Raw genomic sequence first — 18,421 nt, forward strand, 5'->3', positions numbered from 1 at the left:
TAAATATATATATAAATAATTAACCAATAGCTGATTAACCAATGACCTCACATATCATTTTTTGTAGTGAAAACATTTAAATTTATTTGAATAAATTTGACATATACATTATATAGTACGTGTTCTATACAATAGGTCATTAAGGATCATTATTCTTGTCTATATGAAAATTTTCATTCTTTGATCAAGCATCTCTTTTCTTTATTACCCTCATCTTCCAGTCTCTGGTAACCACCATTCTACTCTGCTTATATTTGTTTGATTTTTTTAAGATTTGATACACAAATGTGTCATGTAGTGCTTTTGTGTTTGTATTTGGCTTATTTTACCCAGCATAATGTCATCCATAGTTCATCCATGTTGAAACCAATGCCAGACTCTTCTTTATAAAAACTGAATAGTATTCTACTGGGTATACTTATACCACGTTTTCTTCATCTGTTCACCTGATGATGGTCAGCTCGGTAGCTTGAAAATCTGGTGTGAGAAACTGAAAGTGTAAATAAGAAGCAAAGCATGTATAACAGGTATTGTGAAAGGAAGAAGCTCTTTGAAAGGAAGGGGAATGAGGGAGGGAGGAGTGGGAAAGGAAGGAAGGGGAAAGGAAAAAAATGACAAAAGAAGGATAAAATGGAAACAAAGCTTTGTGAATAAGAAGGGGAAGAGGGGTTAAAGGGAAGGAAGGGGATTTGGGAAAAAAAGAGGAATCAAGATATATACAAGTATAAATTCCCTATGATGAAAATAAATTATTTATATCTAAATTACACCAATAAATTTTTTTAAAATGTAGCTACTGTGTATAATGCTGCTACAAACATGAGAGTAAAGATGCTTTTTGGCATAGTGATTTCAGTTCCTTTGGATGTTTTCCTAGCAGCGGGATTATTGGATCATATGCCAACTCAATTTTCAATTTTCTGAGCAACCTTCATCCTGTTTTCCTTAATGGTTGTATTAACTTACATTCCTACCCGTAGTGTACCTGGGTCTTCTTTTTTCCATTCTCTTGCCAGCGTTTATCTTCATTTTTTTTTATCAGACCATGATAGCTAGTCTAACAAGCATAATGTAATCTTTTATTCATTTTAATTTGCTTTTCCTTAATGATTAGTGGTGATAAGCATTTTTTTCATAAGCTCATTGACTTTTTGTATGTCTTCTTTTGTGAGATTTATAAGTCCTTTATCCATTTTTTTTGAGACAAGGTCTTGCTATGTAGTTGAGCCAGCTTAGAATGGCTGGAGCCTGGCAGCACAGACCTCCTAGCTAAGGGTGCCACAGAACTAGGGAAGCTGTTCACTGCCTAACGTGTGACTTCTACCACCATCAAGACTTCCACTGTTGCAATGTGACCCATAAGCTGAACAAGAAGGTACCTCCCCGTACCACAGGAAGGCTCTGAGATTACAAAGGGGCAGACCTGGCTTTCAGAGCACTGCTTATCATTGACCACAGGTCAGGAGCTGCCAGGTTGGATTTAGGACTTCCCTTGAGGGCCTGAGGATAGCTCAATTCTTGTATCTGTTTTTTCTCCCTCCTGCCTGCTCTATCTTCTGCACCTTCCATGTTGGGTATGCCAGGTAAAAGAGGAAGGGAATTCCAGTTCCTCTCTATACCTGGACCTCAGCCATGCCACGGCCCCTCAGCTCTCAAATTTCCTGGGGTGAGGACTGTGAAGCGTGACAAGAAGGTGAAGGAATGTAGACAAGGTACAGAAGGCTGGGATCACCTGGAGCCCTCTCTCTGGATGGGAGGAAATGAAGTGCTCCACCACCTCAGCATCAGCTGGTTCATATGGTTTGCTCAGGCGCTCTTTGCTGTCAGGGGACTTCCTCACTGCTGAGTGTACTCTGAGTGGAGTCAGGACCTGCTCTGTTCAGCTCACTGTGTGACCTTGTATGTGTCCAGGCGAGCTTTCTCATTGCTCTAACTAGGCTCGCTGCTCTGATTTTGTCCTGTGCTGGTCTGTTGCTTTTAAGTGAGGAGCCTTCCTTGCCCTGTGTGACATTATTTTTAAGAATTTGCTGTAGATATCCTCACTTGCTCATAAAACATTAAACGTTGTAAGTGATTTCTGTGTGCTGATTTTAAAAACAAGGAATGTGTGAACACAGATTTAGGCTCAGGTTTCCTTCTGGTAGTGTGAATTGATGAGATGGTTAAGGAAGCACCATATAGTCTGATACAAGTGGTATATTGAAATAATTCTAGTCTTTAGATGGTTTTATTTGTATTCATCTCATTGTTTGAGTTACTAACAGCTTCATAGGAATAAAATGTATACACAATTTAAAATCACAACCATAACCTCTTGTCTTCACAAAATTATGAATATTTTCTCAAAAATTTTTTTGCTAATAAATATGTAATTGATAGGATGTGCAGACAAGATTAATGGAGTGTAATCAAAACACAATATTTTTCTCTGTTATTTTCAGAAAATGTATTCAGCAGAATAAATTTTCCCTGACTTTGTATGAGATCCCAGACTCTCTGTTACTTAATAGAAGGAATCTTGAAGAATTTAAATTGCAAACACGTTTACATAAATAAGTAAAATTGTCTAGATCAAGTAAAAAATCAAAGCTCTGACCTATGTGGAAGCTACATTTTCTCTCTTTCTCTGTTCTAAATGTTCTGTATATATGAGTTTAGGACTTTCCTCCCTTACTGGATAAGTAAATTGCTTAAAGTCACAAAGTTAGAGATTATAGGTATACAGTCTGAAACTAAGCTGTTGTACTCGAAGCCTCTTAGTTTAACTCATAGAAACCCATTTCAAAAAGTGACAAGAATGATGAGATAAATGCTTGAAGTGAGGGGAAGTGTTTTGAAGGGAATTAATGGCAGTGCGCCTTTGTCTGTAATATATCTCTTAAACATTTACTGTACATTTTGACCACACTTCATATGTTTCTGACGTGGAATATTCAACATTATTTTGGTTTTTAACTTGCAGCTTGTACCTGTAGCGGCCATGCAAATATTTGTCATTTGCACACAGGAAAATGTTTCTGTACAACTAAAGGAATAAAAGGTGATCAATGCCAATTGTAAGTACAAATGATTTTTAAAATTGTTTTTCTTTTTCTTGATTATATACATTATGTTCTTAAAGTGATGTTTTTTATGATTTTGAATTATGTACATGCAAATTCATGTATATAAGTTAATAATTGACACAAATAATAAATTTCAACTATAACGATTTTGTGAGAATAGGAAAAGTTTAAGAAGTAGAACATCTGGCTGTCTATATCTAAAGAAGTCACACATGATTTTTTTGAATATTTTGTTTTTATTTAAGATATATTATTTAGTATAGAATTATCTTAATAATTTCAAGTTACATGGTCTTATTTTTGACGGTCCTCTGAAGTATCATAGGTTTTCAAGTTCAGAGGAGGTGAGAACAACTAGTTTTTATTCTTTCTCCATACCTGATGAAGTTAAAAGGGAGGTCAAATCATATATGGTATTAGGGCAATTTCTATTAAAGAAGGTCTTTTGGTCTTAAAAATCAATGGAACTAAATCAGAATCCTGTGTTTTAAACAGAAGACTACCTCTAATATTTTATAAGACTGAAGCTTGGTTGTAGTGAGTAGAGCCAAAATTATGGATTCATGACCCGTGAATTTGCACAGGGCCCCATGTTTAGAAACATATCATACTTGGTTTAATTCTCTACTTTTACTTACTGTTTTGAAATTCCAAATAATTTCTCTAACAAAAACCTTACATTTGTATTTTGTACCATTCTCCTTCACTTGCTCAAGTTGTCTAATAGATCTCAGTTATAATGTGTGAATTCTTTAAACTCTTTGTTGATTGGATAACAATATGAAAAAATGAAGATAATTTCTCCAAACTATAGTTACAGTATTATAGACAAAAATGAGTTATGAGTTTCTACAATGATCCTAAACACAGAGAAATTTTTACTGTAGTTTTACATAAATGATATTACCGTATGCCCCCCCCCCCCATAGTCACTACTCAGTACTGCATTTTTTTTGTTTCTAGTTGAGACAATAGTGTTTTGATTCACTGAAATCTTGAGCTTACAGCTTATATAATATGGAATTAATATGTAAGAAGTTCAGAAAATGTATAGTTGTAAATGTCAAAAGTACATTTTGCACATGTTCTTAATTGTGTATTTTTATAAGGAGGGGAAAGCAGAAAAACTTATTTGTAAAGAATATTTTATAAATAGTAGATTGAATTCCACTCATTACCTTTTTCTTTGTTCATTTAACTTTGAGTATTGGATAGTACAGAATACCACCAGCATTCTTGAAGCAATTATGTGCCATGGTGTCCTTATATTGGAAAAAATATTCTAGTTAGGGAGCATAGATAGTCATTTAAATCAGTAAACAATTAAGTTAGTGCTTAATTCTATTAAAGAAAGTGAGTAACACATTTTATTTGCCTAAAGTATTTTGCTGCCATGCAGTGAAGTAGCAGACAAAGTATAACATATTAATTTATTTTATTAGTTATTTGATATGCCTATGAACCTTTCCTCTTCTCAGGATAATTTTTTGGCTTTATGTATTTAGTGAATAGGTTATATACTGTTTTGTATTTTACATAACCTTCACTACCTAAAACTTGTTCTTCTATCTCCTAATTCCTTCTTTATATTTTCAGTGTACTTGTCTGTATTCTTTGTTACAGTGAATTTATTTAGGCACTGTTGTGTCATTCCTATAATATGATTTTTTAATGAATTTATGTATTGGAATGACATGAAGTTTTAGTGGGAAACTAAATAGGGAATGATTATTCCTTCTGGAAGGGTAAGGAAAATTCAAGCAAGGAATATTTAGCTGGAACTTGTACAATGGGTAAAATTTTGAGATAAAGAAGATAATACAATGAATGGGAAATAGTATCAGGAAAAGAAAAAAAAAAAGAATGCAAGAGTAGCATTTCCAGATTTTCTCAAGGATGTAGAAAGGTGCGGAGAACCTTACTCCACCCTTACGCTTACACAAATTCATGAGTTTTCTGGAAGCCATTAGAGATTTGAGATCACAGAGTAACCAATGGCTAAAAATCTAAAAAGATGCAGGAGGCTGCAGAGGGACACGAGATGTATTTGCTTACCTGGAGTGGAACCATCTGGAAACTGGCAATTAATGAGGGTGGTTGATAAATTGCCAGATGTTGACTGTGCGTGTCAGTAGTGTGAAGCTTGTGAGAGCCATGGAATTGGTGGATCTGTCTGTGTTTTAGAGTCTTTCCTTTTACAAATTCAACCAGTTTTTCATGAAAATAATTAGGGAAGATTTTAAGAATACATTCTTCAATACCTGGTGAGGTAGCTCTGTGGAGTCAGTTACTACTGGATGTGGCTTTAGATAACAGACCTTCATTATGAGATTTTCCATTTGATGGTTTATCAGATGGCACTAAGGACTAGGATGCCGATTGTAAGTGGGGTGGGGGGTTATGCTGATGTGGATAGTAATTGTTAAGAATCTTATCTGTGCTCAGTTGGGATAATATATAGCTTGAAGGAGAAGCACTGGTATTTATGTAATGTTAACGTTTGAAAAATATGAGGGGTAATAGTTATAAGAATTATAAATTTGGGAAGATTTTTCTGTATAAAGCCTTGAAGGAAGAACTTTTCATCATCTCAACCCATGGTATGATCATCAACAGATCTTAAATGATAGCATTTAAAGACATCTCTTTCCTTTAGGCACAGGGAAGATAATATTGAAAATCATACCCAGAATTTAATCATAAAGCTGATTGAGGGCAAATGAAACTAAAAGCTCAGCTATGACAGTTCATTTATGCCAAAGTCACTGTCTGATGTGAAGAAGTGGGACTCTGAGACCTTGAGTGGGGATTCTTAAACATATCACTTCAGCACTTGAACCCCAGATCACCCTCAATAGTCCTAGTTGGAAGAACAGTCCCGTGTCTTTGGATGGAGTAGAGCAGCTCCCCTTTCCTTGGAAACAATGCAACAATTTCATCTGAAGGTTATGCTTCATGAAAAGATGTTTATCCTCTTCAGAGCATCTTTTTCCTCTACTTGGAAATTTTCAAAGAATACTTTTTCACTTCATAGTTCTGGATCCTGGGCAGTCTAAGGTTAAGGGGTTCCAGTGGGTGAAGGCCTTTTTTGCTAATGAGGCTATCTGCAATGTCTCACAGGGGCATAGAAAAACACATAGTGCAAGTACATACACAAGACAGGCTCAAATTTTCTTTTATAACAGACTTACTCGAGATAATTCATTAATCTGTTAATCCACAAGTGGATTAATCCACTAATGAGGGCAGAGCTTTCATGACCTAATAATCTCTTAAAACCTTCATCTGGTTCCACCTCAGTGTTTCACAGTGGGGATAATATTTCATTTTGAGCGTTGATGAGAACATTGAATAAATAGTGCCCATTAATTGGCTGTATTTCCCTGGATGTCTTCAGGTGTTTCCTTCATAGGACAGTAAGGAGTACAACAGAGGGGAACTCTGGAGTTTTTGTGAAATGCAGCAGGTGGCTATTTTCTGTAAGGCACAGTATATGGTAGAAGATGTTGTGGGGGTTCTATATTATCTAGTGTCAAAGGGCATGTCAAAATTACAGAATAAAAAAAAGCCAGGTGGTAACTCTTAAACATAGATATGATTACTTTAATAGTCAAGAAGACCAGATGGTCACTGGAGAATCTTAGCTGGCAGGGGTTTACAGTAAGGACTAAGAGTGATGAAAAACACAACTAGATTATTGCTTAACTTATATTACCAGGAATGAAAACAAACCATCAGCCAGGAAGCAGGCAGTTATCAGGTGCACCAGTGGAAAGTTAAGACTCTGTGTATCTGACCTGCATCTTGATTTCAAGAGCCTAACCAATCAGAGGTTGGGTTCCTTTGAGAAAACACCCCTATCAACAAATCAATGCACACAGTAAATATTCCCCCATTCTCTCTCCAGTGGAATTTGGAGCTATTTAACAGGAAGAGTGGTGGGGAAACAGAACACATATTACTTCTCTAAAGTTGCTGGATAAGGTATTTGAACTCATATGGATCCCCCAAATAACACTGATTTTCTTAAACACATGTTTAAGCCAGTGCAATTTGAACTGAAGATTTGGGGCTAGGCTGGGAAACAAATACAGCAAGACCCTAATTCTTTAAAAAATCTGTTTATCACTGTTAATATGTACCTTAGGGAAATACACTAATAGCTCAGAAGACACCACTGATAAATTTTAACTTAACATTTACTGCATATGAAAAACAAAAACATGTTTCTGGTTTGGCCTATCAAATAGACTTTGTGTATTATACCCTTTAAAACCTTAAATTTATTTTTAACTGATACATACAAATTGTACATATTAAAAAAAAAACAAACAACAACAAAAAAATTGTACATATTAATGTGATGCTAGGTGATATTTTCATACATGTATACATTATATAATCAAGCTAAACTATATGGTCAATCATTTATCATTCCATGAGTGAAAACATTCAAAATCCATTTTCTTGCTTTTTCAGAGATAAAATGTTAATCACTATTTATAGTCCTCTGTGGTTCAATGGCAACTTGAACTTCCTACTCCTAAGTGCAATTTACCCTGTTGATCATATTTTCCCATTCCTTCTAATCACTCCCCCACCTCAGCCTCTGATAATCACTGTGAATTTCTATGGAATCAACATTTTATATTCCACATATAAGATTATGTGATGCTTTTCTATGCTTGACTAATTTCATCTAACATAATTATCTCTAGTTGCATCCATTTTCTTGCAAAGGACAGGATTTCATTATTTTTATGACTGAATCGCATTTCGTTATGTGTGCTGATCCTTTCATCAGTTGGTGGACGCCTAGCTGATTTCTTTTTCTTGGCTGTTGTGAAGAGTGGTACAGTGAACTTGGGGTGCAGATGTCTCTTTAGACACACTGATTTCATTTCTTTTGAATGCAATCTCAGGTGTGCAATTCCTGGATCATGTGGTATATCCATTTTTAACTTTTTGTGGAAGCCCCATACTCTTTTCATAATGACTGTGAATTCACCTTACACCTAATAGAATGCAAGGCTTCCTTTAACTCCATATACTTATCAGCACCTGTTATTGTTAATGTTTTTTATCCTAGCCATTTATACTGGGTGAGGTGGTATTTTATTTTTGTTATTCCCCCGGTGACTAGTGATGCTGAGCCCTGGAACAATGTGGGTCTTGATGACTGCACGGTGCAAGGCCTTCTCCCAAACTCCCTATACCCCATTGTGCTTTCCACTTGAGTCAAACTTCCACTGTGCAAACTCTTGAAATTTTAAGGTTATTTGTTTCAGGTTATTTGTACTCTTTCATGAACAATTTCTATTTCTTTGCTTGGTGTCCTCAGTTACTGTGATTCCACTTGAATAATTTTAAATACCTCATGTTCATTAAGCAGGGCTATTGGCTAAATAAGTGAATTGTCAACATGGTGTTTTGGGTTAATTTGCTATTTGGTCCCTATTTATCTAAAACCTTTTGTAAACCTGATCTGCACTGAACACTGTTTTTAGGAGTCTAACATAGTCCCTGATCTCTACTATTTGGATCTTCATTCATTAAAATATTTATGTATTATAAAATGTTTTGTTCTAGTGAGTTTTACTAAAAACAAACATTTTAGAAGTTCTCTCTTACCTCTTTAAACTCAGTTTAATTTGAATAATGTCACTTCATTGTTACTCATATATATATATTCTATAAAATATATGCTTCTGTATTATATGAAATATAATTCAATAAAATATATATTCTATCAAATATATGTATACTATGAATATATATATTCTATAAAATATGTATACTATAAAATTTGCTTTGGAAGTTGTCTAAGAAATAGCATTATATAAAGCCAATGCATATTTCTAATAGGCAGCAATTGTTGTTTTAGTTTTATTCTTAAATAGAGACTGGCACAATTTTAAAAATTTTTGAAAAATTCATATTTTTCTCTCACTGCTATACTTAACCATATTTTCGATGTATTTAACATAGATCTCATGAATATAAATGGTCTTTTTTATTTTTAATAATCTACTTACATGAATTAAAAGTTAGAGCCCCTGAATTTAGTTCATATTATCTAATTTGTCTGGGTCAGTTGATTTAGACAAAATTTTTTTCAGCACAACTATGGAGATTTTTAAAAATATAGATTCATTGTTGTAAAAACTGGGGAAAAATAGATTAATTTCAAAGAATATCACAAGTAAAAAATGTAGATGTATAAATTTTCAATTTTTTCTTCTACCTGGCAACAGCAGTATACTTTTATTAATACATTTACCTCCTTCTCATTTTAAAAATTGATGCATATCCCAAAGTTCGTAATCTTATCCCACTGTTTTGATATCTCTTATATTCCTCTCAGGTACGTTTATTTTTGTATTTTCCTCTCACTTGTGCTCCTTTATCGGCTTTCTACAATTAATTCTTTTGGAGACTTATTTCTGAAATTTCAACTTCTGATAAAATTAATAGTAGGTGTTTAATGTAGGTTTTGAATATTTTTGGCATAAAATGAGGCTTTAAATTACATTGTTTGATAGTAAATAAGTTTTTGTATTTTCATAGGTGTGACTCTGAGAATCGCTATGTTGGTAATCCACTTAGAGGAACATGTTATTGTAAGTATTCATATATTTTAATATTAGTTTGTATTATTAGTTTCATACACTAAAAATCATCTTGAGTAACTCTAGTTTTCATTAATATCTTATACTTTGTCTTATGTCTTTTATAAAATTTGAAATATGTTACTAAAAATAGGATATCTTCTTGCTATATTCTCTTAAATGCATTTGATGCATTTTCCTAATAGTAAAGTAGCTATACAGCTTATTCTAAATATGGAACAAAATAATGAACTTCAGTAGACTCAGGTAAGTTTAATGTTTTTGCATTATGATTAACTTTTAAACAAATGTGGTTTTGATAGATTTTTTTTTGCAGTTTTGGTCATGACCATAAAACAGCTCTAATTTTGTGCCAGTAGACACTTTTCATTTGGTAATGATCTTATGGTGAGTATGTGTTTAACTCACACGGCAGTGAAACTATATTCAAATGGTTGTTCTCATTTCTATTCCCACTAACACTGTGTAAGAATTTAAATTCTACAGCATTTCTAAACACCATCTGTCTTAGTTACTTTTCTCACTGCTGAGACAAAATACCAAACCAACAAAGTTAAAGGAGGAAAGGTTTACTTAGCTCACAGTTTGTAGAGATTTCAATCCATCATTAGCTGGCTCCGAAACAGAGTGGCATGGCAGATAGGGATTGCACAGGAGAAACAGTTCATGGTGGCCAGAAGGTAGCAAAGCAAAAGCAAGCAATCAACATCCATAGTGTTTTCTATCCCTTAGATCTTATCCCGCCTACTTAAGGTGGGTGGCCCTCACAGCCTTGATCCCAGTGCCCTTGATCCTAGCACCGCACCATGAATCAATTCCAATGTTGCACACTCTACATCCAGCCACCTCTGAAAAAGCCCCTCCTATGAATGCTTGAGGCTTTCGGGAGAAATCTAAACAGAAGCCATAATACCATCTATAGTCTTTTTGCTTTTGAAGTATTCTTTTTTTCTGTAAAAAAATTTTTATTTATATTAGTACATGTTTGCAGCACATAATAATTGTATTCCTCATGGGGGGTTGGTACATGTACATTACACATCTTAATTCTTTTTTATCCATCTCCTCTTCCCTTTCTCCCTTTCTGTCCATGTCTGTATTTATTATTATTTCAATTTATTTGTACATATGTATACCACATAATGTTTACATTCCTTGTGGGAAGTTGCTACATATACACAACACATCAATTTCTTTCTTCATCCCCTATCCATTACCTCCTTCCCCTCTCCCCCATCTTTTGATCACATTCTGTGTGTGTGTGTGTGTGTGTGTGTGTGTGTGTGTGTTAAGCACACATTGTGCAACATAATATTTGCACTCCTTGTGGGGAATTGGTACATGTACATCTTAATTACTTTTTTCCTCTTTACCTTCCCTCCTTTCTCCCTCTATCCTCATCTTGACCCTCTTCCTTTTTTTTTTTAAGCACATTTTGCAATATATAGTGCTTACATTCTTTGTGTGGAGTTGGTATATGAAGATAACACATTTTAATTCCTTTTTTCATCCTGTTTTGCTCCATTCTTTCCCCTCTCCCTCGATCTCTTGATCCCCTTTCCTTTTGAGAAAATCTATATTCCTACTTTCTATTATCTTCTATTTTTCTCTTTATACATTAAGATTCTCATGAAAGAGAAACCATGTGATATTTATGCTTATGTGTCAGATTTATTTCATTATCCATTTTTCTACAAATGCCTCAAATTTATCTTTCTATATGGCAGAGTAGTATGTGTGTATATTCATTGTGTGTATATACATTTTATTTAACCTTTTATCTCCTGTTGAGCATATAGGCTGCTTCCACGATTAAGCTACTATGAATTGGGCTGCTATAAATGTAGCTATATATGTATTACATGTAAGCATGGGTATATATGATGTCTTGATTGTTTGGGGAGATACCTAGAAGGGAATAGCTGGGTCAGATGGAATTTTTAGTTTTAGTTTGGTTGTGGATTTTTGTAAAACACTATACATCTCTCTGCTTGTTTTTATTCCAACAATACTTTTCATAGTTAGTGTAGTTTTGAATAAGTCTTGAAATTAGGTAGCATTTATCCTAAAATTTTTTTCTTAATTTTCAAACTAATTTTGCATATTCATTTTTTGGCATTAATATAGGAAGATTGACGATTCTACTTATAAATTTTCACAAAAGTACATGCTACAGTTTAGATTTAACTTGTGTTCAATTCATAGATGAATTTGAGGAGTTGACACTTTAAATATAATCCATCTTTTCATCCATAGACATTACATTTCTCTTTAGTTTTTTGTAATTATACTTTATCCTGGTGATATTTCATAGTTTTTATTGTATATGCCATCAACTATTTTTTACATTCTCCCTTATATAATCTGCACTTTGATTCTTCGTTAATGGTAATATAATAATATTTCGTTTCTGTTATCTTCTGGCATTTCATACAATTGATTTTTATGTTGATTTTACATTTGTAGTATTGGTAGAAGCATGTTTTATTTCTAGAACCTATATCTTTTTGTCCATTAACAAATTGTGATTATTGAGATTATTTTTGAGATTTGGTAATTAAGACAAAAATCATGTTATGGGCATTCATAGGATCTTTGTGTGGATATACGCTTTTATTTTCCTTAGGCAGTGTCTTGGGAGTATAATTACTTATTTTTAACTTTATGAGATGCTCACACCAGTTTACAGCATGTATGTACCATTTTAATCTGCACTAATAATTTTATGAGTTAAAATTTCTCTACATCATCTCAATGCTTAGTATAATCTGTCTTCTTAAAATAGATGTTCTAGCATGTGTGTTGTTTTATCTTTAGTTTTTGATTTGGTTTTATTTTTAAATTTTTTGTTTTTTATTAGTATACATTTGCAATTTGTAATGATTAATTACTTCACGGTGAGTTGACACATCTTAATTTTTTTTCATCCCCTTTTGCTTCCCTCTCTCACTCCTACATCCATCTCTGGATCTCTTTCCCATTTGGAAAAGATCTGTCTCCTTTCTCCAGTTATCTATCTTTTATTTTGCTCTCTTTAAGTTTTGGACTTCTCATATAAAAGAAACCAGGCAATATTTAAATTTCTGAGTCTGATTTTTTTTTTAACATTATACTCTCAAGATGCATCCATTTTCCTATCACTAACTCAAACTTTAACTTCTTTATGGCAATGTAGTACTCCATTGTATGGAAATACTTCATTTTTCTGATCCATTCATCTATTGATGAACATACAGGCCTTCTAACATTTAGGTTTTATGAATTTTGCTGCTGTGAGCATCGATATGTGTGTAAAAATGCAACATGTTGTTTAACGCTTTTGGGAAGATGCTGCTGTTCAACGTCCTGCAGTACTCTGCTCAAAACAAAAAAAATCTAGCTTAAAATTTCAATCTGACATGCTAAAACCCTTAATTAAGACTTAACCAGATTTAGATTAGATATATTTAAAATAATATTTAACTGTTTTTTCATGTAGAAGGTCCACAAAATGTGTGATAGTATTTGTTTATAGGCTCTTACCAGATATTGGTACTCAAAGTTTATAATTTATCAGAGTTGCAAAGATATGATAATTCAATTTTTTATTTGAAATACTTCTGTACAAACATATGTTCTCCCATCGGTGATTTGGTTAAACATTGGTAGAGTTCATATAGGAAAGTCAGGGTAAGTTGTATATTCCTTCCTTTTATTTCTATTTATTTCCTTTATTCTTTTACTTTTTTGAATTTATCCTTGCATTTAAAATAAAGAATTGTTTGCTGAATATTATTCAAGATAATATAGTTTTTTGATTGTATCATTATAAACATATAGATTCATATGTATATAACATCTTTCAACTCACATGTAATTATTTTCCTTACTAATGCTCACACTGTTCAATTTCTTTTTTATTTCTTTCTTTTTATTTATTTATTTATTTATTTATTTATTTATTTTTGGTCTTTTTGAGACAGGGTCTCACTATGCAGTTCAGGCTGGCCTTGAGCTCGCTTTGTAGCCCTGGCTGGTCTCAAACTCTCAACAATCTTCCTGCATCAGCCTCCTAAGACTTTGTCATTTAAATTATCTTTATTCTCTTGTTCTTCTACATATTTTTCAGATATCCTAATTTTATTTTATGTGAACATGTTTGTCTGATTTTTAAAAAATTGGTAATTTGTTTTTGGCTCTTTTGAGCCTTCAGCTCTTATTATGCCACAAAGTAGTAACTAGTTTTAATTATGAACACATTATTTAACAAATTTTATTATTATGGATATGAAATATATTAGTGTTTAAGTTTTTGTAGTTTAAAAACCAATATAACTTTTCTTATAGCTTGCTGCTGTCCTAAATAAATATGTGAACATAACCTGTAATTTAAAATTTTCTGTTTGCTACATTAAAAAACTAAAAAGAAATATGACATATCTTATTTATTTCAACATACTTTGTACTGTTTGAAATACAGTTTATATTCTATAGTTAAAGCACATCTTAATGTGAATTTGTTATCTTTTGACTAAATAGACACATATGGTATGTGACTACCTTATTAGGCAATTTATCTACAGGTCTTATAAGCGCTCCTACCTCTTTAGAAATGGCAAGAAATAGTCATAAAGCACTAGATGGCACTGTTGCCATTGATGAGAGCATGAAAGCATAAATTTTGAAAAGCAGTTGTTGTGTGAGACTATTAACATTTAAGAACTTTTGAAAAGAACAGTGGTTCTTTAAATAATGTTAATAGAAACTATTCTAAAAGGCAAAAGATTTATAGGATCTGAAGAGAAACCAGAGTATAGAACTATTCTAACGTTAAAGATTAGGTCAACATTTGAGATCCAAGAATACAGTGTAATTGAAACCAATGGAAAACAATGTGGTATTAAGTTACTTCAAGGAAATATATCTGCAGTTTTGTTTTACATTCAATCTTAGTAGTTTTTCAAACTTTAGTTTAAAACCTAAGACAAATATGAAGTGTGATTAAAGTACAGTTTATGTTCATACTTTTTAAAATGTGTACAGATAAAGACATCTTGCTATTATTCCACTTCAAAATTCCTCCCCTTACTTCAAACACACTTCTCCTGTAATTCTTGCCACTTTCTGAAGAAGTTCTGAAGTCTTATTTCTTGAGTGTTATGAGACCATGTAAGTTGATTCAAAACATTTTCCTACTGTTGTCCTTTTGAGTTTGGGGAACATGCAGAGAATTCATGGTACCAGATCCAGTAAGGTAAGGTGGGTGAAGACTCACTCTAATGTTTCTATGGGCCTGACTTTGTACCGCGTGGCATTTGGCAGCAGCGTTCAATGTATTTTGATCACACCTCATAAAGACACAAAATATTTATCCATTCATCTTACTTTAAGTACTTCAGTGGTTATTCATTTATCTAATTAAATTTGTTATAAGATGACAGACATTATCATTATTATTTGAATCTGATATTTTCTTTTGTTTGAAACATGAAGTATTTCTAGTAAAAATCATTGTAGGTATGATTTAAAAGCCAATCTCCATCTCAGTTAATTACTTCAAAGTCTATGCATACAAAAAAATGAAAGCAATTAAAACTTGAATAATCCTCATATTTATTGAAATTATTTTTTTATTCTAATTCTGAGTAATAGCCTTTCTTTTTCAAAACCAATATTTTATTTTACTTTTTCCGGTACCGGAAATTGAACTCATGACCTCGCTCTTGCTAGGCAGGCACTCTGCCACTGAGCTAAACCCTCAGCCCCTATATTTTTTTTAGTCAATTTGTATTTTGAGGTTTTCAAACACCACATATATATGTATATTAAATAGGAGCTGGCTAGTCTCACAAATGAACAGGACCTTAATAAACACATAAGTTCTAAAGTGTTATGTTTAACATATTAAAGGCATTATATCTTAAATATTATCTGACATAAGTGCATATTTCTGCTTAGTATCATGAGACGATGTAACAAGAAAACCTTTGCTGAATGCTGGCACCTTGATCTTGAACCTTCTAGTTTTCAGAACTATAAGCCCCAGAACTTCTATCTACTATAGATTACCTAGTCTGTGTTGTGTCATAGAAGCACAAAATGGCCTATGTATGGGTAAACATTCTATTTTTATGAGTATTTGATGACTTTATCTGCTTGTTCTTAACTATCCCAAATTTTCCCTTACATTGTGACTTTAATATTTACGCTTTTTTTCTCACTAATTTACTCTACCCAGCTCATATTCCTATACTACCAGTAGAGAACTCCTATAGACATCATAATTCTTTTATTTGAAAAAGATAAGTTCACATCACATAAGTTTTAATAGTTATTATGCTTGCTAAATTATCTGGTTTGTTTCTGTGTTGTAATTATTACTTTAGTTTGTATTCTTCTCTCTGAGTTGTGCAGGGATTGAGTCCTCAGAAGAGGCCCACTCACCAAGAAGATCCTCACATAAATGAGGAATCCATACCTATCTTAGAAAATACCCAAATCTCCACAGAGATATGTAAGAATTTGAAAAACAAGGCAACATGGCTCCTGCTAGGCAGGAGTTTATAACTTATCCAGTAAATCAATACAAAATACTGAAATAGATGAAATATTGTACAAAGAGTTTATAACTTATCCAGTAAATCAATACAAAATTTTATAACTTATCCAGTAAATCAATACAAAATACTGAAATAGATGAAATATTGTACAAAGAATTCAAAATATTGATCCTAAAATGGCTTCAGAGAGGATTCAAACCACTGAACAAAGAAAGGAAGACAATACAGAATATGAAAGAGCAACTCTATACAATGATAATCTGAAAAATAAACAGAGAAATTGTGGAAACAAGAAGCTCAATAAGTTAAAAACAGGAATGAAAAATCTTCTGTGGAATGCCTTACAAGTTGACTGAGTCAATAAACTGAAATTTCAGGGCTTTAAGTTAAAGTTGGTGTATTATCACATTCAGATAAAAATAAAAAAATATATGTAGTATAGGAAACACATCTAAGAAATCTAGGGCATCAAGCACAAGGTCATGAGTTCAGTTCCCATTACTGGAGGAAAAAAAAAAAAAAAGAAATCTAGGGCATGATTAAGACATCAAACATATGAATTTTCATTGTAAAATGTGGTACAGAGGTACTAACTAAGGACATAGAAAATTTGATGAAGTACTATCAGAAATTTTCCCAAATGTTGCAAAGACATAGACATCCAGATACAGAAGGCAAGTATAAGCCCAGATAGACATGACTAGCAAAGAAGCTCCCTGTACCATATTACAGTTACAATGCTAAGATTACAGAAAACAAAAACAAAAAAAGTATTTAAAGCTGCATGAGAGAAACTCTAAGTTACTTGTAAAGGCAAACTCATCCAATTAACTCAGTGAAATAAAAGTAGTACTAAATAACCTATCAAATAAAAAATCCCAGGTCTGGTGGGATATCCTGCTGAATTCTACAAAAATTTCAGGGAAGTTCTATCAACACTACCCCTTGAGCTTTTTAATGAAATTGAAATGGAAAGGAATACTTGCAAAGCCATTCCTGAAAGCTACCATTGTACCAATTTTCAAACCAGACAAGGATCCAACCAAAAAAGTGACATATAGACCAATCTCTTTAATAGATACAGATACAACAATCCTTGTCAGTACACTAGCAAAAAGAATGCAATGAATCATAAAAAAATCATACACTGTGAACTAGTAGGCTTCATTTCAGGTACAAAAGCATGGTTCCACATAGAGAAATAAAAAAATCTAATACATCACATAAAGAGAAGCAAGGAAAAATCACATAATCATCTCACTAGTTGCAGAAAAAGCCACTGATAAAATCCAACATCCTTTTGTGATAAAAACACTGAATAAAATAGGTAGAAAATGACCTTATCTCAATCTGATAAAAGCCATTTATAACAAATCTACTGCAAACACGATATTAAATGAAGAAAAACTTAAAACTTGCCCTCTAAAATCAGGAACAGGATAAAGATGTGTGCTATCACTACTACTCATCATACTACTCAAAAAATTAGCAAGAGCAATTAGGAAAGAAAAAGAAATAAATAGATATATAGATGTAAGTTATCCATATAGATATAGATACATGAAATGAAGAACTTAAATTATCATTATTTGTAGATGACATGATCTTCTACATAAAAGATTCCAAAAAACCCACCAACAAGACTCTTAGAATTAATAATCAGATTCAGTAATGTAACAGGATACAAAATCAACACACAGAATTGGTAGTGTTCCTACACTAATAATGAATCCATTGGGGGAAAAAGAGCAAAATAACCTTTCACAATAGCATCAATAAAATTCACATACTTAGGAATGAACCTAACTAAAGAAGTGAAAGACCTCTAAAATGAAAATTTAAGTACTCTAAACAAGTAGTTAAAGAGGACATCAGAAAATAGTAGCATATCCCCTGTTTCTGGAAAGGCAGAGCCAATATAATCAAAATGGCCACAATTCCAAAAGTGCTAAACAGATTTAATGTAGTCCCCATTAAAATCCCAACATCAATCTTCACAGAAGTGGAATAACCAATCTTAACATTCATATGGAACTAGGAGAGACTCAAAATAGCAAAAACTATCCTAGGTAATACAGTGAAGTGGGAGGCATCACAATCCTGGACTTGAAGTTACATTACAAAGCTACATTGATACAAGCAGCATTATTCTGGCACTAAAACAGACATGAAGACCAATGGAATGGAA

At 32.9% G+C, this 18,421-nt stretch overlaps 1 protein-coding gene across 1 annotated transcript in view; it reads left to right on the forward strand.

The window, feature by feature from the left end:
* Atrnl1 (attractin-like 1) overlaps window positions 1-18,421 on the forward strand; it is a gene marked incomplete at its 5' end in the record, with an annotated part of 750,654 nt that overhangs the window by 270,976 nt on the left and 461,257 nt on the right. Inside the window, 2 exon segments of the mRNA XM_013515898.1 lie at window positions 2,963-3,056; window positions 9,633-9,685. Of these exon segments, the coding sequence (XP_013371352.1) occupies window positions 2,963-3,056; window positions 9,633-9,685 (147 nt within the window).

This window comes from Chinchilla lanigera, unplaced genomic scaffold (assembly GCF_000276665.1).
Source record: "Chinchilla lanigera isolate Chin_1 unplaced genomic scaffold, ChiLan1.0 scaffold00030, whole genome shotgun sequence".
In the NCBI taxonomy this organism is placed as follows: Eukaryota; Metazoa; Chordata; class Mammalia; order Rodentia; family Chinchillidae; genus Chinchilla; species Chinchilla lanigera.